We start from the raw sequence: 25,891 nt of genomic DNA, 5'->3' as shown, positions 1-25,891 counted from the left end.
GTTATTCACGTCATTACTGGTGACGTAAAGATAGTTAAACAGGCCAAAATTTAGGGATTATAACGCCATTTGAAAGATCAGTACAGGGACTGCAAGTGTAATGTTATCCACTGCTCTACACATCATCATTTCCCCTGCAATTCCTTATAATACACACATTATTGATCATACACATGTTTATGAAAGATCAAGGGAAAAGCATACATAATGCTGAAAAATATATGTAGTGTTTTTCCAATCACCGAGCTAAGTAATTCTTACATCACTTTGTTGAGACTTCAATTAACATTGCACTAGAAATATTAGATATCAGGCTTTCAATTTAAATACATGAAGACAACATAGATAACAACAAGTCATTGTGAAATTATTTTTTCAATGCACTTAATTTGTAACGTTCAGAGTTTTAATTGGTTTCACTCCTCTTTCCTGTATCAAGATGTATTTGAATAACAGGCGTTTATATCTGTAAAAAAAAAATACAAGTTCTCTCTTCAATTTATATCAAAAACAAAAAAAAAATGTTTGAATTTTTGGAATAAATTTCAAGAAATGGTGTAGTGAAATAAGCTATTCAATTCCGATTATCCAGTCATTTCATGAGCTAATTGCTTTATTCAGTATCAATATGCATGTGTACTGTATGTACTGTATAGTGCTGGCTACACACCATCAGAACCTTTTGCTTCTCTCCTTGGGTTGGCTTCTTCTAATCCATTGTATGTATTGATATCCTTACTCTTAATTTCTTCATATTTATCGATTCTAAAATTAAAAACATTTCATCCGCTAAAATTGTTTGGACATTAAGTGAAGAAATTACAAAAGAATTGTTTCCTAATAAGTTGAAAACTTACGGTTCCATCATTGCAGTCATATCTGCAAGAAGATAGGTGAGGAAGGTATTACTGAATGAATAAGGTACATAAATTAATAGTTTTTGATCAAATTAATCAAATAAGATGTGCCTTTTGATATTACATAGTACTGATGAGCTTCCGATCCTTCAGCCGTTTGGGATTCGTAGTTTGTCTGTCCACTGAAGTATTTCAATAAATATATTTGCTATAGTTTTTTCGTATTTACTCAATGCCTTAGTAATTATACCGGAAATGCTAACATTACACAATACCCTTTCACTTTAGAAAACGTACACTAACCTTGCTGTTTTCATGGTTCTTTTTTCTGGAAGTAAAAATATTACTTAATGAAAATATTTTTATAAGCAAAAACTTGTATCTCATAATATGGATAACTGAGTTCTACCTGCGTCCTGTATCCGCCGGCATCTTATGACGATAATCACTGTAATAATAACCAATATCAAGCTCATCACACCTCCGACTGTCCCTCCAACTATAGTTGTAACACTTGAAGCAGATTGACCTTAAAAGAAACAGAATAACTATTAAGACAAATGCGCTGTACCTTGTAATTTGCACACTTTGATTTTAGATACTTTAAATTTTCTGCAGTACACTGAATATTTCTTTCAGAAAGCTAAACCGATATTGTATGTTAAAGGTTCTATATCATGTATAAGGAATACAATTATATGTTTTTCATTGCTTTATAAACATCACTGCATGAGTATTATCGTATAACGATTGTCAACAAATAAAAACAGCGATTTACCATGAATCTTATGTATCCTGCATGACGTATTGCTGGAAATGACAGATCCATACTGATTCACAGTTACAACTCTAAAGATGTATGTGTTGTCGTGTTCTAAATTATTCACTCTAAGTGTGTAGAATCCTTTATCCTGTGTAGAGATGGATCCAGATGATGCGTTCGAGAAACTATTTGGTGCCGATTTTCTTAACTGTATGAACGATTTCTGCTCTACATGTCCCGATATTGCGGTCACCCAAACAACTTCAGCTCGTGTTTCACAGCAAAATACCTTGACGTATTGTGGCCGAAGAGGAATTACTTTAAAAAGTAGACATGCCTTGTTACAAAAGATGCCTTAAATATCAATTTTCTGTGACATAATAATTTCGTATTGCAATTGCAATAATTAGCACTTAATTCATTAATTTTTTTCGGACACCAAACTAAACTTACAGAGAACAGTAACATTTACAAATGAGGGTTCAGACGTTCCAACACTGTTTCTGGCTCTACATTGAAAAGTCCCGTTCTCTTTTAAAGAAGCACTAACAATTTTAAAGGAAGATTCTCTACCAATGACCCCTTCCTGTCCCGGTATTGACCACGTGTATTCCAGAATGTTTGCAGGATTCGACTTCAGCACAACACAGTTGATTGACACTGTATCCCCGTAGTTAACGGTTAGAAAGGATGATGGAGCAATATTTATGATAGGTTTATCTGAAATATATGGAGATAACGAACAGTATTCAAGCTCAAAAGTCCATTAAACAATACAAAATAGGAGCAGAGCAAACACAATATTAAAAACATCCATCAACATGAGTATTTTCCCATTTTTGGTATACCTTCAGTTATGCTGAAAATTATAAATGAATGTTTTCTTCTGTTTAATTTGTGATATATATATATATATATATATATATATATATATATATATATATATATATATATATATATATATATATATATATATATATATATATATATATATATATATATCGTGCTACTCACTAATTATATTACAATTAAATGTACCTTAACGTACAAAGAATATTTAATACTGTGGATACATTCAGTGATATGTTATTATTGGTGGCGATGCAGAGTAACACTTTTCCATCATTGTCTCTATCAGCCATCAGTTCCAGATCTTTTCCTGTCACGTTTACCAATGTATCACCAATATACCACTGTATAGTAGGGGGAGGGTAAGCGTTGTTGTTGACAGAACACGTGACTGTCTTTTGAGTTTCTTCTATCAGCGTAAGAGGATTGTCCTTTGGAAAAATTGTGACATTCTGGACGAAAACTGTAATTGCAATTAAAATGGAATAATTTAAAGAATGTGATTTTTCCCCATAAATTATCACTTTTATAGAATGATTTTAGAATTCCGAATCTCTATAAAATATCTAAAATTAGATGTGATATCATGTGCAGTAATACACGTATACCTATTGACAATTTAAAAAATACAAAAAAAAGACTGAAAATTAGAAATGTTTAATGCTTAATTGGGTTGTGTTTGAATTTGCTCCTATAAAAAGTTTGTTTTGAATATGAACTTTTGACATACAGTTTATTTTGGGTATAGATCAACAATACTTGATATCGCGATTACTAAACTTAACGGAACCCTTTTGCGACGGAGGTAGGAAACGTCTGTTAGCTGGGGGCAATGTGTTGTTGCCTACAACGCGAGATTGATCATTGTGGGCTTTATAGCGAGCGCAGCGAGCTCAATAGACTAACGTGTAAGAACAGAGGAAATTCGGAATGAAATCTGTACATTCGTCAGGCAAATTTTCTTGTGCAACATTCCCAGAATAAAATAATTATCCATACGAAATTGTTACAAAACATACAAAAGACCAAGCATAATTGTTCCTTACCAAGAGATACGTTTACTTTTATTTCTGCAGAGACCTTAACAGAAAAAAAATATCGTATCTTCTCTACAACGTATTTCATTAAATATTGCACAAGACCTCGAGACCATAAACTGGGAACAGACTTTTTAAAGTCAAAATTTTGATTTTGAATACCTTGTGATCTATATAACATACATACTTAAACTTTGCAGGTTTTTGTAATATTCCAACTTAAACATATGATGAAAATTTTGTTTCGTTATCAAAATTATTTCAAAAGTTGTATTGATTTGAATTTTTGACTTAAGTCTGTTCTCAATTTATGGTCTTGGGGCTGTAGTCTTGTTCAATCAGACGCTCGGCTGTCTCCGTAAATTCCGACATCATGTGACGCCACAGTCTAAATTGCGTCTCGTGCGGTTTGATGTTTAAAGAGGCGGATCAACGTTACAAGTGTATGCAATGTATAGGCAACTACGCTCGCCCCGACGGTCACACCGTAAAACATATTAAGTCGACATTTCCAATTAAATTCAACCATTTCTTTCTGATAATCAATACTTTCGGAAGCTGATTATATAATCTAAACATTCCTGATAAGACAAATCGGAGTTCAATATATTGTACCTTTGGCATATTAATTGTTCGAATTATTCCATTGTCTATGCCAGCTTTAAAGCCTTCTCGACTACACCGCAAAAGAACGACAGTAAGATAGATAACTGCGAGGTAATCGTTATACTAAGTATTGACACTGCGAATTATTTTCCCTTTCCTAGTAAATATAAATTGTATCCTTTCGCTTCTCATCAGTGCTGGAAGCTATATGTGATTAGTTCCTATGAAATGTTTGTTCAAGAAAAGGTGATATTTTATTAATACTTAGTATAAATCATTAAGAGATATGAACTGAAACACCTGCTAATCTGAGGATAACATCAGAACTTCTGTATCTTCCATTACTGAAATATTCACATCGCCATGTTGAATTTTCTTCGTAATTTGTCATGTTCTCAGAAGGAATAACCAAAGACAAAACCTGGTCAGCCTCACACAGAAAAGTGTACCTAGGACTCATATCAGCGGAAACGCATTTGCCATTCTGTGTGTAACCAAAAACGCCAAACCTTCACTTTGTTCCGGTAGAAAGAAACAGCATGTATCGTCTCTCTCGGTGGTAAAAATATTGAACATGTCCAAATGAATGGTTTTCCGAGTATTGCTGCCGGTAGGGAACCTGTTAGATTAAATTGCCCTGCAAAGTAATGATTACATTAATGTAGCAATATCTATATCAAAACACAAAATTATTGTCCTATCCCTCTTAAAATCAAAAATAGTCCTTTAAAAATTCTAACTTACAGGTAAAATTAAAATAAATTGTCCTGTTAACATCTCTATGTCGGTAGTCAGTTTTTTTTTAATTTTACGTTTTGTAACTTAATGAGTTTTCAAGAACTTATAAAAAAAAAAAAAAAAAAAAAAAAAAAAAAAAAAGCCATTTATTTAAAATGAAGAAAAACTTAAGGTAAAGGTTGGATTGAGAACTATTCGTGTTACAGACAAAAAATGTTAAATTCATAGGTTTACATGAAAACCTGAAACAGTGGATGGCGTTGTTCATCTTGGTTATGTTCTGGCTATTTCTATTCCTTTTTTCCATTAATATTACATGTTTTAGTTAATATATAAGACATTCTACCGATTTCCCTTCCTTATACATGCATATATTTGTAGGCAATGAAATCATAAATGTAACACAATCTCTCTTACTAATGATCCAAAATATACTTAAAATGATCGAAGAAATGGCTAAATGACTTTAATCAGTGTGTTCCCGTTTTGCACACAGTTTATTATTAGGTAAAGAACAATACCTAACCCTGGTGTTCACTGGTTTTTGATCACGAGTATAGTCTGCGTTCTTTGTTGTTACTTGTACCTTAGCAGTGTATTGTAAAATGGAAACTATTGAATATTAAAATGTTTCAAGCGAGGGTTTTTTTTTTTCATGTAATAGATATTCAAAGACGGAAAAAACAAACGAATAAAAAAAATTATTACATCTAAATTTCACATCTCGTCAATTGAGCAATATCTAGTTTTTGCTATTTCAGTCGCACACATAATAAATCGGAAAAAAATCAATGAAATATGGAGATAACGAAAGGTATTCAAGCTCAAAAGTCCATTCAAACTATGCGAGCAGAACAAACACGGACTTCTAAAACATAAGAGGTGGGATTAGGTGGCATGGAGGAGTGAGCATAAATCTGTTGACAATTCAGTTTGTAAATAATGAACAATTAGTATGAAGAACGTCATTAGCAATTGACTTAGTAATAGATTGTATTTGCTGACAAGGTCATGTATCCCCCATAGAACTTGCGACTGTTGATATTCTTGTTTCATCAACTTGTTTCTCAATGGCTTGCCTCGTTTAAGAAACTGTTCGTACATTGAGCATGCTTTTCTGTATCGAATCAACTGAGAGACATAAAGTCCATTTGCAGGTAATAAGGGTGATAAGGGTATATTGCTACATATGTAGGGGAAGTTGACGGTTGAAAGTTGAAGTCAACACGTTTATCATATAGCTTTGTTTCGTTTCTAGGTTACCATTAACGTCCTTCTCTAGTAAAATATCCAAATATGAAACAAATATGTCAGACTCTGTGGTTTCTTTCATTTCAAGCTCACTTGGATACATCGAGTCGACATATGAATGGAAGTAACTATTGTTAATTGATAATACGTCGTTGATATATCTAAGTGTCGAGTCGAAGGTCACAGCAAGTATTTTCTTCTTCTCATGTATAGGATTATCTGTCGGAATTCCCATGGATACCAAATGCTTCCCGTTATTAGTAGACCTATTTTGTATTCATATGAAGCAGAATTTATTCAAAACCTTCTACATGAAAAGAAGTCTTTTGTTGTGGTCTTCAATTAAATATTAAGATATATCGACAACGTATTATCAATTATCAATATTCATTCTCACTCCTAAATTGATCAGATATTTCCCTTTGAACTCGAAATAAAAGACACACAGAGTCTGACACATCTGTTTCATATTTGGATATTTTACTAAAAAAAAGACGCTAATGATAAATTAACAACAAAACTGGTAGCTGCCCTATATATCATCTTTAATGTTATAGGTCTGGGAAATAAATGTGGAAAAAAAAACAAAAAACAAAAAACAAAACTCTAAGGTGAAATATATGGAGATAACGAACAGTATTCAAGCTCAAAAGTCCAAAAAAAAAAAAAAATACAGAAAAGGTGCAGAGCAAACACGGACCTCCAAAACATCAGAGATGGGATCAGGTGCCATGGAGGAGTGAGCATCCCCTGCCGACCGGTCACACCCGCCGTGTGCTCCTTGTCACGATCGGGAAATAACGGAAATTCCGTCGACAATTCAGTGTGTAAATAATGGCCTAACAATTAGTATGAAAAACGTCGGTTTTACTGGAACCCGCTATGTATCTTTGTAAGGATTATTATGAAGTTTCGGAATCCCAATATAGATATGGTAATTCAAATTCATTTTGGTTGTTTGGAATATTAAAAGTATTCAAAACTGACATGATTTTGAAGAATTTCTTCTTTAGAAAGAGAACTATGAGTATAAGTTGGATTACCACTTGTAGAATTAAATCCAATGTCCTCGAAAATGCATTTAATATAATGAGCCTTACAAACAAAGACAATGTTGTTACTTGCTTTGTCAACAGGGACTAGTACGTACTGATCATGTAATTATCTAATTCTTTTTTCACTTCTGGATTACTGAATACAGAAGGATAGATGGTTCTTATATTGCCGATCAATCTTTTAATGCACGATTTTTACATCCATCTGATACATTTAATCCATTCTGACAAAGTGTCAAGGTCTTCTTTTTCATGTCTGGCCTATCGCCTGGCGTAATCCTCTACAGAATCCCTAATATTTATGAAATTGTTGAAGGATCGGGGTTTCCTATATTTAGGACCTTTTAAAATTAGTGATCTAAGGTCCTCAATATTAACTATATTTACGTCGCCAGTAATAACGTGTCCAGCAGGACTATAGTTATAGGGTGAAGAAGAACATGAACTTCAGGCACTGTAAAGTTTCCTTTTAATTAAAAAGTTTGGAAGCAATAGTCGATGTATATTTGTAGGAAATACAAGGTGTAGTCTTTAACTTGAAATATGGTGGAATGCAAGACTGGACCCTTTTGTGATTAAGAATATTACTTATATCAACCGCGTCAATTCCTTTGTTGTCATATTGAAGTTTAAGGAAAAAACGGATTGATTTAGCTGTTTTTTCTTTAGTAAAACGTGGGGGTTTAAAAAGCCTATGATTTGCAATATCCATAATCACAGATCCGAGCCTATATTCTGGTGTCTAGGAATCAAAAAATGGACTTTCCTTGACATTTTCAAAAAGATTATGTAAAAGTTTCAAAGGGACAGAGTAACGTTTGGTGCGAATATGATGGACCTAACTGTTGATTTAAGGTAGTAATGAATCAAAAGAGACATCGTGTATTAAAGGTTTATTGTAAGACCGATGCCCATGACTACGCTTACGTCTCTGTGTATGGTTAAAAAGTCCCATCACATTTACATTGTTACACTGTGGACTGGGAAGATTTCCAACACTATCGACATTGTCATTACATCAATAGAGAAAGACTGTCCCTAGTTTTCTAATCTAAAATTCTTTTCGTTGTCTAGACATGGGATCGGAAAAGGAATCTTCAACTATATCTCTAATAGAAACCTTACATTCTTTCAATTTTTTGTATGAACTATTGGTTTTATACCAAAACTGGGAATCTGAAGGCTGTACATATGACATATGTTTAATATCCCAGCGTATTATCAGGCAAACGTGATAACTTCAACTTTTCTATTGTCAACTTCCCTTATTCATTAAGCAAAATATCCTTATCACCTGCATATGGAGTTAAAGTCGATACGCAAGAGCAGCATGCTCTACCAAACATTCTAAAATTCTATAACGAGGCAAGCTGTGTTGATGAAACAAGGATATCAACAGTCTCATTTAAATTCAATGTTTCGCAAATTCTGTGGTCGATTCAATGCCCTTGTCAGCAAATAAATCTAACATTAAGTAGAATGCTGTTTGACCTTTTTCATACAAAATTGCACGCTTAATTGTCTACGGATTTTCCGTTTGCTCGGTCATGACAATGGAGCACACAGGGGATGCTTACGCCTCCATAATAGCTGATCCAAATTCTTATGTTTAGAGGTCCGTGTTTGCTCTGCTCCCAACTTGTATTGTTTCAATGGATTTTGGGCTTGTTTTCTGTTCGTTATCTTCATATTTCCTATTTTAAACCATTTGTTGGACCATTGCTTTTGTACTGGATTAGGCTACAGAGTACTCCGGCTACCTGATCAATACAGAGGACTCACGGAGGGTGTGACCGGTTCAACAGAGGATACTTACTCCTCCTAGGCACTTGATCCCATCTCTGGTGTTTCCAGGGGTCCGTGTTTTGTACTGTTCACGATTAGTTTTGTTTACTGAATTGATAAGATTGATCATGTTCGTGATAATTATCTTTCACATCTTAACCCTATTCCTTACTCTTAACCTCACAAAACCGTAACCCTAACCTTTTACGCATAACCCTAACTCCTAACCTCAACCGTTTAACGTTTTATCTTATTGTCCGTTTTTTTATTTATATCTTTTGTTAGACTTTTCTAATTTTAACGTTCTTGGTTGTTGGAATTAAAGGTCTACAAAATACCTACGCAGCTGTGCAATGTACGAGTCACTCCGTGGGAGCGTACAGTACAAACTGATAGATGTAGAAGGGTATAAAATTTTGTTTCACTTCTTGTTTTGTTTTTAATGTACCCATTTGTTAGAGATTTACAAATCTTCCAAAAACAGTACACTGGGTAAACATAACTTTTCACTTATCTTTCTCCTTATTTGATCACTTTACAACAAGACGTCTATTACATTTTTAAAACTGACTTGAACTCATCCTTCAGTCTTCTAAAATCAATGCGTATATTTTGGGTCCATCTGCTTTTGGCAACAACAATAGAGCCATCGAAGGAAGACTCGGACGTTTAATGTACAATAAATTTCACAGCCCAGTCATGTGATCAGACACTGTTATACATAGAAATGAGTGTCGTTAATCATTTAGTTTTTTTAAGAAGGAAGGACAAGGCCATCGATAATACATGCATTTTTCTATTGACTTTTTTGCGTTTTTCTACTTATTATCGAAGTCTGAGGAGCAGTGTTCACAACACTTCAAATTTACTTCCATTGACAATACATCAACAATGATATGATATGATTTATTTTCCATATGTTGTAACTGTTTCCACTTCATTATTGGATTTACTAACCAATATCCTGATCGCTCAGCTGGGCTATCATTATTTCATAACTATGGTCAGTATTGCGCCTGAATCCCTTCAAACTTTGTAGAAGATATCCTTATACATGAAATTTCGTTATACATAAACATTTGAATAAGAAAAATATGTACATAAAAAAAATTTAAGGTCCCCTACTCAGTAGTGACATCATATCAGCTTTTTAAAGTACATACCAAATGCCGTGTAGAGGAATCCAAATACAAACGATAATGTTGTTAGAAGAGCCATTATTTATATGGATTATTGGAAGGAGTTACTCATGATTCACTTGTATTTATTTGCTTACTTGTCGTTAAAAACTTCCGTGTTTATAACCTAAATTTTGACAATGTAACGTTTTTGTCTTTAAAAAGATTGGAAAAAACTATGGAATTCCATATACGACAGCCAACTGATGACTGCTACCTGCCCACTGTCATTGCCAACTGATGACCGCCAGCTGCCCACTGTCTTTGCCAACTGATGACTGCCAACTGCCCACTGTCATTGCCAACTAATGACTGCCATCTGTCCACTGACACTGCTATCTGGTTACTGCCAATTGTCCAATTTACTGGCAATTTACTGGCAACTGCCCACTGTCACTGTCTTCAACTACTCACTGGCACAGCCAACTACTTCCTGCCAGCTACTTAACTACTGCTATTGTGCATAGACGACATTGCATATTGTGTTGTCTTTAATATACGTACTTGAATTAACTTATCAAAGCGACAAAATTTTATAGGAAGGAATGTTTATATGGAGTGAAGAGTGGAGATGTATATCCTCTTGAAAACAAAACACCAAACTCAAGAATTTTCTGACAAACAAAATAACCCAAAAGCAATTTTTACAGTAAGAACATACTTACTAGTATATAACGATTAGAAACAAGATGTGTTTGTGAAACACTGATCCCTCCATATGGCACCTTATGGCGAAGGTTAAAGTTTCTCAAATGGAAGTCAAACTCCAAGCTCAAGGCATCATAAATGTTGTTACCCAAAGAAAAGACTTGTCTCATAATATCTGAAATAATAAAATATGAAAGCCCAAGTACCAACTGTTTAAAAGTTATGGCCAAGGTTAAAGTTTTTAAAAAGGTGAGTCAAATTCCAAGGTCAAGAATAAAGGGTCTAAAAATATCCAGGTGAAGGTCTTGTCACAAGAAATTCACATGTGAAATATAAAAACCCTAACTCCATTTGTTCAAAAGGTATTCCCAAGGTTGAAGTTTTTCAAAAATAGGTCAAACTCCAAGGTCAAAAGGTCAAACTTGTTGATATCTAAAGGAAGATCATGTCACAAGGAATACACCTGTGAAGTATGAAAGCCCTAGTACTAAATGTCAAGAGTTATGTCCAAGGATAATTTTTTTTAAGTTGGTCAAACTCTAAGGTCAAGGATAAAAGGTCAAAAATATTTTTACCCAAGGAAAGGTATTGTCACAATGAATACACATGTGAAGTATGTAAGCCCTAGCTCCAACTTTTCAAAAGTTATGGCCAAGGATAATGTTTGGAATTTTTTTTTTTTTTTTTGCAAAAGTGGGTTAAACTCCGAGGTTAAGGTCAAGAGGTCAAATATGTTGGTACCCAAACAAAGGTCTTATCATAAGGAATGCACATAGGAAATATGAAAACCATAGCTCTAACCAATCAAGGGTTATGGACAAGGATAAAGATTTTGTGGACAAACAGACAGACGGACGGAAAGGGCATAAACCATATAACCCGAATCTTCGATTACGGGGCATAAAAATGTGGTAAAAAAAAGTTATTACTCTTCATCGGGAGCGGGAATGTGTCACATACTTTTAATTTTCATTAGGGATCTAGATAACCTCGGTCGATTATTTTTTTTGAAATGCCACTGAAAAATCACAGTGCTTCTCCCGGGGTAAAATATCTTCTTTTATATTAATTTGTACTGTTCCGAATACTTTGTCATAAATCACGATCTAGGCATTTTACTCTGTTTTAGAGTGTGAATTTTCATATTCATAGAAAATTCCTACATATGTTGGGTAGGTCACTCAGAGGGATGCATGGGAATAAAATACAAATATCTCTCAGCAGGATCCTGGTAAATATAAGGTATTAAATTCATTTCAAAGAGACACATTTATGAAAAGATTCAAATTACTTTTGCATACAGTAAATGCCTTGTGAATTATGACATATATGTATACTAGAAGTTTTTGAAAAAAAAAAGGGGGGTCAAAGATATCAGAGGACATTTTACTCCAGAAAAAAATGATTTTCCAAAAAATATTTGATTTTCCATAGTGCGTATGTTATATAAATAGATATATCGTCTAGATAGATTTTTTTTTCATCATTTCTTTCTGTTGTTTTATTAGTGTGTGCGCTCTTTTTCTCCAGTCAAAATATCTTATTGATATATTGGCTTGTCATAAAACATTCGATATTTCGATATTTTTTATTAAGAGAAATAATTCTTCCTTTTCCTTTTCCCGTACAATGAATATGAAAATAATGAACAGTAATCAAGCTCAAAGGTCCATTGAAACAATACAGATTGAAAGTAGAGCAAGCACGGACAGCTAAAAACATCAGAGGAGGGATCAGGTGCCATAGAGAAGTAAGCATATAAAAAAACGAGAAATTTACTCATAAAAGAGACCTGCTGAAGATAAAATGAAAAAGAATTGAAAGAGTTCGTGGCCATTCTGACACATACAACCTATCATCTCAATACAGGAAATGTGACAAGACATCAACGTCACACTCTGACACATACAACCTATCATCTCAGTAGAGGAAATGTGACAAGACATCAGCACCATACTCTTACACATACAACCTATCATCGCAGTAGAGGAAATGTGACAAGACATCAACACCAAACTCTGACACATACAACCTATCATCTCAGTAGAGGAAATGTGACTAGACATCAACGCCACACTCTGACACATACAACCTACCATCTCAGTAGAGGAAATGTGACAAGACATCAGCACCATACTCTTACACATACAACCTATCATCGCAGTAGAAGAAATGTAGCGAGACATCAGTATCACACTCTGACACATATAACCTATCATCTCAGTAGAGGAAATGTGACAGGACATCAACACCACACTCTGACACATACAACCTATCATCTCAATAGAGGAAATGTGACTAGACATCAACACCACACTCTGACACATACAACCTATCATCTCAGTAGAGGAAATGTGACAGAACATCAACACCACACTCTGACACATACAACCTATCATCTCAGTAGAGGAAATGTGAAGAGACATCAACACCACATACTATAACACATGGCAAAAGAAGAGAACATTTAATAATGCCTTAAATAAAAAGGAACCCGGGGATGAAAGAAGAGATAAAAGAAGATAGCAATCGAAAGCCAAAACTAGGGATGCATTTAAGAAGGCCTGCAACGACTACATCACAGAAATAATATCACCAGACGGTACATCCCAAAACGATTCTGTGGCTTCATAAACAGCAAGAATAAGAATAGCACAGGAGTTGCACCCCTAAAAGCAAGGGATGGACTTACATACTCAGAACCAATCACCAAAGCCAAAATCCTGAACAATTCGTTCTTATCTGTGTTCAAATCCAACGAACGAGACAACGTAAAGGATATGGGTCTAGACATTTAATTTCTGAAATGAATACCATCAATATTTCAGAAGCAGGAGTCCACAAACTTCTATAAAGCCTGCATATCCATAAAGCAACTAGAGCAGATAGTCTTTATGCTAGGTTGATGAAGTTTTCAGTTGCAGAGCTTGTATTCAGGTCCTCAGGGTCTTCTTCCAGACATCCCTAAACCAATGAGCAATCCCAAAATCCTAGAAAATGGCAGATATGGTCCCAGTATTCAAAAAAGAAGCCAAGAACAAACTAGAAAATAATAAGCCTGTCTCATTGACATTCATTAATTGTAAAATGCTTGAGCACATCATCACAAGCAATGTCATGAGACATCTAGAACACCATTCTAACGGACGCACAGCACGGTTTTAGAAATGACGATCCTGTGAGACCCAACTTATCATAACTATACACGATCTCGCTGAATCAGACCATGTAGTACCGCATTGTAAATGACCTGGTGGCAATACCAACATCTTATCTAATTCGAACAGTGGTAACAGTAAGAGACCACTCCTTAGCACTATATACCAAGACACTGACATACCAACACTTCTCCTTCTATACATGGTTTTTATCTGTACTTGTCTGTAACCGGTCAGGTGACTGTCCACAGTGAGTAATTTTCAAACATAATTAGGTTCATTTATGCTTTTCAAAATTTTAAGTCAGGAACTTCAGAGTCTTGGACATTAGCTAAGATTTGTTTTTAGATGTAGATAACTCCAGAAAAGCACTAAGATTTGCTCGGAAAAAAATATGAACTTTTCATTTTTGGAAAAAGACAATTAACATGTAACTGTGTGATGTATATGTAATACATCGTCAGTAAAGGAATAATGCAAATAAATGTGCAAATGAAGTTTTAAATATTTTTAAATAATAGAAAATCAACTTGTCCATCACAAGCTTATTGGAAGCCGAGGAAATCTGAATCTAGATATCAAATTCATGACTTTATTCGTATACTTTTTCCCTATAGGTTCACATTTCCCTTACTCACCTTGTTGGAGGTTTGAAACAAGTTCCTGTAATAATTTTTCTCAACCTATAGTATAGTATCTAACCCTGGCGAGCAGAGTTCTGACGCTGTTTACGGAGATAATGAAGATATTAAAGACAAGGACATCTTTAAAAAATTGTCTGCCCTCTCCCGACAGACTGATTAAAAGAACTATCTTTAACCTCTTCGAAACGTATATTTATAGTTTGTCAGTACATTTTTTTTTTTTTGGCAAGTGTCTGTGAATTAGTTTTTTTCTTATACTGGAAACGTGGTTATTCTCTTTAGAGAAGTGGACAGGCTTTCGCCTACATCCATGTGTAGAAACGTGGTACGCATAGACACAGAATTTCAGACAAACCGACTGATGCTGGACAACTCTTACTTAAGCCATAAGCTTATACTCAGGTGAGCTGAAACCAATATATATATATGCACTCGTTCCATTATTCGGATTTTTAAAGGTTGTTTTGAAATCTAAAATTATGTTCACCGGAAGTTTACTAATCGTCATGAAAAGATGAACACGTCAAAACAGCTGGAGAGAAGAGACAGTTGATAGACTGACTGGGGGTCAGAATGCAGTCAAATACACGTGATGGTCAACAGAAGGGCGGTATTGTCGATACCTGGTGGTATAAGTATCTCCTAAGCGGCGTAGGGACACTTGGGGGATTGTGTAAGTTTCATACATGAATATATATATATAAGCAAATGAACATCGAATTGGGCCTAACGTTAGATCTTCTACTTTTCAAGAAAAAGTTCCTAATTTACGTTTTGGAAAATTTCAAACCATGGAAACCTTTCAAATATAAAAATTTCTCACAATAATTAAGATAAAACTTTTGAAAGATAAAAAAAGAAATGAAACACTATAGAGTTATCAATAACCAAATTTCTATATTTTGTTCAGCAATTAGATTTCTCCTTAAAGAAAATGTAAGCTGTAATTAATAATAATTTAATTCTGATTGTAATGCGCCATTTGAGTGGATAAAAAATTTATAAAGCGTAAATTGCCCCAACCCACTTTATACCGTATAAATTGGGTAGCTATTAAATCCATTCCTTAAATAATTTAATTCTGCACCATTTGATTGGATAAAAACATATCTTTTTATCCTATAAACTGTGTTGCCCATATCACAATGACTTGTGAAAAACACATAGACTGCTAGAACTGTCATGGTTCCAGAATTTTTTGGATCAGGTCGGTTCTGTAAATTTTTGGTTTGGTTTCAGGGTTTTCGGTTCGGTTATTAACATCTCTTTTAAACCTTAATATCATGAATTTAACTTGAAATTTTTTTATTTGTTATGTTAAATTCACCTAGAACACAAGTTTTAACCATGTTAACATCGTGACATCTGTGTTTAGGACAATTAGGCCGACTAGTAGCTACAACCTGACCATTCTTGCTCATTTTGATAATTATCTTATCCTTTTGTGACAAGTGTTTTGTCATGGAATGAAGTAGTTTTCAGTTGTGATGTTTATTTATCACTGTTATCGTCCTCATTCTTTTAAATTAATAATTTTGACTCCATTTTTAGCTCACCTGAGCCAAAGGCTCAAGTGAGCTTTTCTGATCACATTTTGTCTGTAGTCCATCTGTCTGTCTGTCCATCTGTCTGTCTGTCTGTCCGTCTGTAAACTTTTCACATTTTCAACTTCTTCTCAAGAACCACTGGGCCAATTTCAACCAAACTTGCCACAAAGTATCCTTGGGTGAAGAGGATTCAAGTTTGTTCAAATGAAGGGCCATGCCCTCTTTCAAGGGGAGATAATAAAGAATTAGTGAAAAATTAAAAGCATCCTTTAAAAATCTTCTTCTCAAGAACCACAAAGCCAGGGAAATTGAAACTCATGTGGAAGCATCCTCAGGTAGTGTAGATTTAAATTTGTTCAAATCATGACCCCCGGGGGTAGGGCGGGGCCACAATGGAGGATCAAAGTTTTACATAGAAATATATAGGAAAAACCTTTAAAAATCTTCTTCTCAAGAACAGCAAAGCCATTATAAGTCATATTTATATGGAAGCATTCCTTAGGTAGTGGAGATTCAAGTTTGTTCAAATCATGACCCCCGGGGGTAGGGCGGGGCCACAATGGAGGATCTAAGTTTAACATAGAAATATATAGGAAAAACCTTTAAAAATCTTCTTCTCAAGAACAGCAAAGCCATGATGAATCATATTTATATGGAAGAATCCTCAGGTAGTGTAGATTCAAGTTTGTTCAAATCATGACCCCTGGGGGTAGGGTGGGGCCACAATGGAGGATCAAAGTTTTACATAGAAATATATAGGAAAAATCTTTAAAAATCTTCTTCTCAAGAACAGCAAAGCCCTAATTGGTCATATTTATATGGAAGCATCCTCAGGTAGTGTAGATTCAAGTTTGTTCAAATCATGACCCCCCGGGGGTAGGATGGGGCCACAATGGAGGATCAAAGTTTTAAATAGAAATATAAAGGAAAAATCTTTAAAAATCTTCTCAGGTACAGCAAAGCCCTGATTGATCATATTTATGTGGAAGTATCTTCAGGTAGTGTAGATTTAAATTTGTTCAAATCATGATCCCCGGGGGTAGGGCGGGGCCACAATGGAGGATCAATGCCTGAAATAAAAATATATAGGAAGGTATCTTCTTCTCAAGAACAGCAAAGCCCTAATTGGTCATATTTATATGGAAGCATCCTCAGGTAGTGTAGATTCAAGTTTGTTAAAATGATGACCCCAGGGATAGGGATGGGCCACAATGGGGGATCAAAATTTTTTTACATAGGAACATATTGGAAAATATCTTCTTCTCAAGAAATGAAAATCATGTTTAGTCATTTTGATATGGAAGCAGCCTCAGGTAGTGTAAATTCAATTTTTTTTTCAAATGATAACCCCCAGGGGTAGGGTGGGGCCCAATGGGGATCGAAAGTTTTATGTAAGAACACATAGAAAAAATATTTCTTCTCAAGAACAGAAAAGCTATGTTTAGTCATATTGATATGGAAGCATCCTCCGGTAGTGTAGATTCAAGTTTGTTCAAATGATGACCTCTGGGATAGGGAGGAGCCACAATGGGGGATCAAAATTTTACAAAGGAATATATGGGAAAAAAATTTTAAAATCTCAAGTACAACAAAGCCATTTGTTATATTGACATGGAAGCATCATCAGGTAGTTTAAAATTCAACTCCCCCCAACCCCCGGTAATCTTTTCAATACTGAACTGATTTGTGTCTAGCCAATGTGCTCAGGTGAGCAATGTGGCCCATGGGCCTCTTGTTTGTGAAAACAGATTCTAATATATAAACTAGACCTGAACGGAAATCCGGAAGAATGAAAACGAACTCAACAACTTGGACTGCAGTTTTCGGTTATTTCGGGGAACCCTGACAGCCCTATTGACTGTCTGACATTACATTTAAATTTTGTACAATTTGAAGTCATATTCTAAGTAGTAGCTTGTGTTTTCTAAGTAATTTTTCAAGTTTTCAAGAAACTGAAAATGAACTATGGGAAAGGGATTACTCGGAGATGGGACTGGAAAAGCGCTTTAGAATACAATGTTTTTCTACAATTGTAAGCTGTTCGGCCTCCGTGGCGTCGATGAACATAGGGGGATGGAGATTGACCAAATAGAGCTAGGAGTCGACCAGTATGGACACTTTGTAAAGTTTAAAGGGAGATCAAACAAGACGTTCAAAGGTAGGACTGCAGTTTATATGTTTTGTGTTATATACTATTCAATAGTTTTCCCACAATCATGTACAGTTAATAATGAATGAAAAATATAAATTATTCAGTATACACGATAAAGTGCGGGGGGGGGGGGGGGGGGGGGCTGGAATTCAATCAAGGAGTATTAAATAATAGAATTACGTTTTGTTTTGAAGGAGGACTAGCACAACGCCACGTACAAGCCAAGGAGATAGTGCATCATTTCCAAAATATGAAGTTGTACAACATGTACCAAAAATACATTGAAATTATTATCAAGTGCGGGGAAAGCCGTGCGTTTTACCGCTGAGCCCTAGAAAAACGGCCCAAACAATGAATTGCGGTTCAGCCAACAAGCAATCGGTGTGAATAAACTAGCTGCCATTATGAAAACAATGTTTTCGGAGGCTGGAATTCCGGGTTATTTTACGAATCATTCTGGAAAGCGCACTCTAGCCACAACCCTCTACCAAGCAGGCGTCCTAGAGCAAGAGATAATGGAAAGAACTGGCCATCGCTTGGTTGAAAGTGTGAGAAAATACAAACGACCTGAAATGTTGAAGGATATTTCAAATTTGTTGGAGCCCCAGCAGTTGAAGCAAATGGATATTGTTAACCAAGAGCCGCCCCAAAAAGTTATTAAAACTGAGGAAAATCGGTGTGATCCTCCAGCTTCCGCCAGTCATTTTTTTCAGAACTGTACAGTTTATTTTAATAAATAAAAAGGAAGTTTTTAAAATGGATTGTAAATCAGGATATTAACATTTCTGGTTGAAAGATATCGACCTTTTTTTTCTTTTTTTTTCTTTTTCTTTTTGACAACATATTGTGTATATATACGTGGAACGTTATTAAAGATTTTAAATAAATTTTAATTGATTTTGAATGCAATGCAAGGCTCCGCCTATAGGTTATGAAGGCTCCGCCCATGGGTTATGGCGTAGATAACCCATAGTTAAAACAAAAGAAAACATGGCGGCCTATGGTACATGGGCAGGCATCTTATTTTCTTACACTAAATGAACGAACTCAAATTATAAGGAATGAATTTAATAGCTATGTAATTTATACAGTATAAACTTGGTTGGAAGTGTTTACGCGTTTTTATAAACCACTTCACATTTTATAAAGCTGACCTGCCCCCCAACCCAGTTTATAACATATAAATTGTTTAGCTATTAAATTCATTCCTTAATAACATCACCTTTAATTAGATAGAGACACTTTCTCCCAGAACCTTATATTGATGTATCATATCAACCCCCTCTGGATCTCAGTCGGATCCATTGCTGTACTGTAACACCCAAGATCATCTTTAAGAATCTAAATTCTTAGTACAGAAATGTCCACCATATATGTTTATGATATAAATGAAAACTCAAATCAAATTTAAAAGTGAAGGAGTGCCACAGAAGACAAATTAGAAAAATCATATTTATTAGTTCCTTGCTAAAATTTCTAAACCTCTGAGAGATTTCCTTATTTTGCATTGCTTAATAACTTGGAGGGTAGACTGATATTTTTCTATAGCCCTTTTGCCTGCCAGAATAGGATTTGCAGATCCCCCCCCCCCCCCCCCAGTTTCTCAATCTAATTCAGTACGAAAGACAACAACATAACAATTAAGATAAAAAGGAAGTCATTCTTGATTAGTTCATTGAAGGATAAAGGTTGAATGGATTAATGATTGTTATATATTTATAAAACAATTTTTCTTTTTGTTACAGTGGCCATATTGTTTGGTTTGGTGGCTTGTATCACTTTTACAGCAATGTGCTTACTAGCAGGGGTACTTCAAATGTAAGTATACTCTTTAGAAACATTTTGGGTATTTTATTCTTTCAAATTCTGAAATGTTCACACACCTAAATGATAATCAATTAACTTAATTGATTGTCAGTCCCCTACTGGGCAGGGGGCCATAGTTTTAGCTTTTTTTCTGCCTATGTTTTCCAAAGGGACTTGGTCAGGAGTTGAATGTTTATATTTTATATCGAATTTAGATTTTGCATATTGTTGTGTGTTGATGATTTGCAGATCAATTTAAGAGTTATATGAAATTTGGACCCTCTTCATCAGAAATAGTGCTTTATTGACTGAAAATTAAAATTTAAAAAAAATTATGAAGAATTTCAAAATGTAACTTTTAGGTATGACAATGAAAATTAAGTACACTTCTATATGAATTAATTGTGAATTGCAGATGACGTTTTAGTTCTATGAGATTTTGCACTTTTTGTTGATCTTTTTGACTGAAAGTTAATTAATAGGAATTCTTCTTTGTGGAGTTTGGGTGTAGTGGATTGAAATTTGATAATCTTTTGTGTGTAGAAGAGTTGCAGATTGTTATTTCAACTCTATTTTATGTTAGAGTTATGGCCCTTTTGACTGAAGGTGAATTTATGAAAATTTTGGATTTAACTTTGTGACACTGGACTGAGAGATAGCAGAATGAGGTGTATTACAGAGTTGCAGATCAAGTTTGAGCATAAAATTTCAACACTTGGTCCTTTATTGAATGAAAATACATTTTTTAGTTTACCTGAGTTAGTCAGATGTTGACCTATTGCTATTGATCCATTATTCTGTCTATGGTTATACTGTGGTCCATTTTGTACAATATAGAACATTTTTAGCTTTTTCTCTGAATTGCTGAATCTCAACCAATTTCAGCAAGAAGCATCTTTGGATGAAAGAATAGAAAAATTGTCAATAGTACCGGTACATGTATATACTGACATGCAAAAGTAACGCAACAACCAGTAAACTACAAATGTTTGAATTTTTTATCTGATGATTTACAAAAATGAACACACTTCAACACAGTAAGGTAAAACTCGATTTAAAAAGATCAGAGATTTGATAAAAATGGTGAATGATTATCTTATAACTAGAGAAAGTAACACATAACTGTTAAACACCCCCGGCCATTCAATTACAGCGTGCAAGACCGCCATGCACAACAATTGCAGCTTGATTTCTATGATGCATTAGGTTCATGAATCTTGAGATCTGAGCGAAATAAATATTCTTTGACATTTTTAAGTGCCTGTTTTTCAGATGCTGAGGTCGAATTTTCTCAAATCTAGCACAATGTAGTAACCCTTGGACTTCCAGTCCACGGACTGTCATTCATGCTAATGATATGTATGAGCCTGTTGAGGCATGATGTAGTGCATATTCACATCAGCCACTTTCCATCCCCTTTATTTTGAGAATTTCCAGCTAGCGCTATGGAAATGCATACTTAAGTCATTTTCTAGAAGCCTTGGCATCGCTTTGGGAAAAGAAAGGAAATTTATTTTTTCAGAATATTGTTGCATTACTTACACTTAACAGATACAAACCCTTAAACACTGTTAAACCCCCAAATCATTGCCAAGTGTTTTGTTAAACATGCAATTTTTTATTTCTGTTAAAACGGGCCCAAACTTAACTTCCAGTAATGGTATGAAAATCATTCAACCATTAAATTACCAATATTTGCAAAGTTTATGGACTAGTTTAAGGACCACATTTATTTACTTATTTACTTGTAACTATATTACTTTTTTTTTTATAAAGTTTGTTTGGTTCAGGAAGATTTGATTTATGGCCTATGTGTATGAATAAACAAGTAAAGTGAAATATATGTTACAAAAGTCTTATTTTGTTTGCAGGGTAGCTGGTTTTGTGGTGGTTCTACTTGAGGCTCCATGCTGCTGCCAATTTGTGGAATTTGCAGATAAAATCAGTTCATTCTCAGATAAACGGCCTCCCTGGCAAAAAGCTGTTTTATATTGTCTGTAAGTGTTGAAAAATGACAGTAGAATTTCCGTCTTATCTTTAATTAGGATATAGTCATTTACCAAAGATTATTTCAGAAATCCTGTGTTTGAAGTATATATTCAGTACTGATTATCGTTTGACAGACTTGGTCTGGTGCCTATAGCATCATGTATAGAAGCCTGGACAATCTTAGGAGCGGGTCTCGTATTTATAGCAGGAGCATTATATGGATTGAAAGCAATTGGTAAAAAGTATGTACTGAATACCGCTTTGCTCTTTTTTGCACTGACCATTCATTTATTTAGTTTGTAATACTACAGATAGATGTTAAAACAAAACTCACAACTTGATAATCAGGAAGAAATCTAATTTCTTTAGCTCACCTGAGCTGAAAGCTCAAGTGAGCTCTTCTGATCACATTTTGTCTGTAGTCTGTCTGTCTAGCTGTCCGTCTGTCGGTCCGTCTGTAAACTTTTCACATTTTCGACTTCTTCTCCAGAACTACTGGGCCAATTTCAACCAAACTTGCCACAAAGCATCCTTGGGTAAAGGGGATTCAAGTTTGTTCAAATGAAGGGCCACGCCCTCTTTCAAGGGGAGATAATAAAGAATTAGTGAAAAATTAATAGCATCTTTTAAAAATCTTCTTCTCAAGAACCACAGGGCCAGGAAAGATGAAACTCATGTGGAAGCATCCTCAGGTAGTGTAGATTCGAATTTGTTCAAATCATGACCCCCAGGGGTAGGGCGGGGCCACAATGGAGGATCAAAGTTTTACATAGAAATACATAGGAAAAACCTTTAAAAATCTTATTCTCAAGAACAGCAAAGCCATGATGAGTCATTTTTATATGGAAGCATCCTCAGGTAGTGTAGATTCAAGTTTGTTCAAATCCTGACCCCCGGGGGTAGGGCGGGGCCACAATGGAGGATCAAAGTTTTACATAGAAATATATAAGAAAAACCTTTAAAAATCTTCTTCTCAAGAACAGCAAAGCCATGATGAGTCATATTTATATGGAAGCATCCTCAGATAGTGTAGATTCAAATTTGTTCAAATCATGACCCCCGGGGGTAAGGCGGGGCCACAATGGAGGATCAAAGTATAACATAGAAATATATAGGAAAAATCTTTAAAAATCTTCTTCTCAAGAACAGCAAAGCCATGATGAGTCATATTTATATGGAAGCATCCTCAGATAGTGTAGATTCAAATTTGTTATAACCATGACCTCTGGGGGTAGGGCGGGGCCTCAATGGAGGATCAAAGTATAACATAGAAATATATAGGAAAAATCTTTAAAAATCTTCTTCTCAAGAACAGCAAAGCCATGATGAGTCATATTTATATGGAAGCATCCTCAGATAGTGTAGATTCAAATTTGTTCAAATCATGACCCCCGGGGGTAAGGCGGGGCCACAATGGAGGATCAAAGTTTTACATAGAAATATATAGGAAAAATCTTTAAAAATCTTCTCAAGAACAGCAAAGCCATGATGAGTCATATTTATATGGAAGTATCCTCAGATAGTGTAGATTCAAATTTGTTATAATCATGACCTCTGGGGGTAGGGCGGGGCCACAATGGAGGATCAAAGTATAACATAGAAATATATAGGAAAAATCTTTAAAAATCTTCAAGAACAGCAAAGCCATGATGAGTCATTTTTATATGGAAGCATCCTCAGGTAGTGTAGATTCAAGTTTGTTCAAATCCTGACCCCCGGGGGAAGGGCGGGGCCACAATGGAGGATCAACGTCTTAAATAGAAATATATAGGAAAATATCTTCTTCTTAAGAACTGCAAAGCCATGATTAGTCATTTTGATATGGAAGCATCCTAAGGTAGTGTAGATTCAAGTTTGTTAAAGTGATGACCCCTGGGGATAGGGTGGGGCCACAATGGGGGATTGAAAATTTTACATAGGAACATATAGGAAAATATCCTCTTCTCAAGAACTGAAAATCATGTTTAATCATTTGGATATGGAAGCATCCTCAGATAGTGTAAATTCAAGTTTGTTCAAATGATGACCCTAAGGGGGTAGGCTGAGGCCCAGTGGGGGATCAAAAGTTTTACATAAGAAATATAGAAAAAATATTTCTCCTCAAGAAAAGAAAAGCTATGTTTAGTCATATTGATATGGAAGCATCTTCAGGTAGCGTAGATTCAAGTTTGTTCAAATGATGACCCCTAGGATAGGAGGAGCCACAATGGGGGATCAAATTTTTACAAAAGAATATATGGGAAATTTTTTTTAAAATCTTCTCAATTACAACAAAGCCATTTGTTATATTGACATGTAAGCATCATCAGGTAGTTTAAAATTCAACCACACCCCCCCCCCCCCCCAGTAATTTTTTCAATACTGAACTGATTTGTGCTTTTGCCTAGCCAATGTGCTCAGGTGAGCGATGTGGCCCATGGGCCTCTTGTATCATTTGTTTTGTTTCCCAGGGGTGACAGGGAATCTATGATGGCTGTAGCAAGTGGAGCAGACCTTGAAATGAAAGTCCAGTTAATAGACAATGAGGAAAAGACAGAATTACCTAACTCCGCAGTTCTGTGACAAAAAGTCTCATTACAAAAGTTATCTTGACAAAGTGTTACACATGCATGTATGGGCATTCAGATTTCAGGATAACGGATTTATCCCTCTACAGCAACTGAAATAATTCTGGATTACAGCCAAACTCGGCATCCACACAGAGAATCCTAAGGGACATGTATCGTAATTCGTTGGAAATGTTTATATGAAGGGAGCTAAATCAATTACTAAATTGAAGTTCTAGGGAACAAATTTGTATTATTTTGCCGTCACACATTTATAGCGTGAATAGCTTGACACATTTTTGTTTTTCAAAACTACTTGTCTTATTTCAGTCAAACGTCAGAAGACAGAACTTTGGAAAATTTAAGTTTTAAAGAAATATACATCCATGTCCCTATACAGATAGACAGAATAAAGAGTTGGGAGTGGATTAAAATGCTGAAACATTTACATGTGATTTATTTATAGCAGAGGTTATTTGTTATTAACGTTTGCGTGGTATTTCTCTGTGAAAAGGGATACACTTAATGGTGGGTCATTGATAATTGTTAGATGAAATTTATATTTATTTTGTTGATAGAGTTTTAAGTGCAATGATATTAAACATTTTATTTGAATTATTTCTATGCTGTTATTTTATTAAATGGGCTAAAGTGCCAACTTTTGTTTCTGTCAAAATTAGATCCATGCAAGGAGGAACCAAAGACAAGGATATCTCATCTTCATCATTGGATGATAGAAAGCAATAACACAGGGTTAATGCTTAAAACACAGATTTTTATTTATTATTTGGGGGGAGGGGTTTAATTTACTTATGCTGATACTAACCCTATAATCAGGTACAAATCACAGTTGAATTATGGTATGAACATTGATATCTCAAATATCATGTATACCATACCTCAGTGTTGCTTTTTTCTTGGCCCTATCAACTTCATGACAACAAGGTTTGACTGTATATCATTTGATAAGGGAATTGTTAAGATCAACTAAATGATATGCTAGTCTATAACTACTGTAGGTCCTACACATGGAAACAAGGTGGGACTTATACTTCTCTGCATCATACTTGATACATGTACTGCAATAATAAGGCAGTGTTCTCTCCATGTATAGATTTAAAAGTACGCTTACACAAACATTTCTGCCTGGTTTTGTGTAACTGTTACACAAAGAAATATAGCTGAAATGTATGTGTATCCAAAATGACACATTGGTTAGCTCAGTCAGTTCAGTTGAAGCGAGAACTCGATGGCAAGTTTTTCTGGTGCAACCTGAAGATCA

General features: G+C 35.0%; 1 protein-coding gene and 1 pseudogene across 1 annotated transcript; one reads left to right on the top strand and one right to left on the bottom strand.

The window, feature by feature from the left end:
• Positions 1 to 853: 853 nt before the first annotated feature.
• Positions 854 to 13,166, bottom strand: LOC133173506 (uncharacterized; annotated as a pseudogene).
• Positions 13,167 to 15,047: 1,881 nt separating this feature from the next.
• LOC133173025 (calcium channel flower homolog) lies at positions 15,048 to 25,228 on the top strand. Its single transcript, XM_061307904.1, has 5 exons — positions 15,048 to 15,242; positions 20,014 to 20,086; positions 21,946 to 22,071; positions 22,198 to 22,305; positions 24,514 to 25,228. Exons 1-5 carry the CDS (start codon positions 15,143 to 15,145, stop codon positions 24,623 to 24,625), a joined length of 519 nt encoding a protein of 172 aa, XP_061163888.1. The 5' UTR covers positions 15,048 to 15,142; the 3' UTR covers positions 24,626 to 25,228.
• Positions 25,229 to 25,891: the final 663 nt, after the last annotated feature.

The sequence above is a fragment of the Saccostrea echinata genome, unplaced genomic scaffold (genome assembly GCF_033153115.1).
Source record: "Saccostrea echinata isolate AGI-Se365-2 ecotype Australia unplaced genomic scaffold, CSIRO_AGI_Sech_v1 ptg000056l, whole genome shotgun sequence".
NCBI classification, from domain to species: domain Eukaryota; kingdom Metazoa; phylum Mollusca; class Bivalvia; order Ostreida; family Ostreidae; genus Saccostrea; species Saccostrea echinata.
The sequence above is the reverse complement of the archived record's forward strand: the minus strand, read 5'-3'. Positions and strand labels throughout refer to the sequence as shown.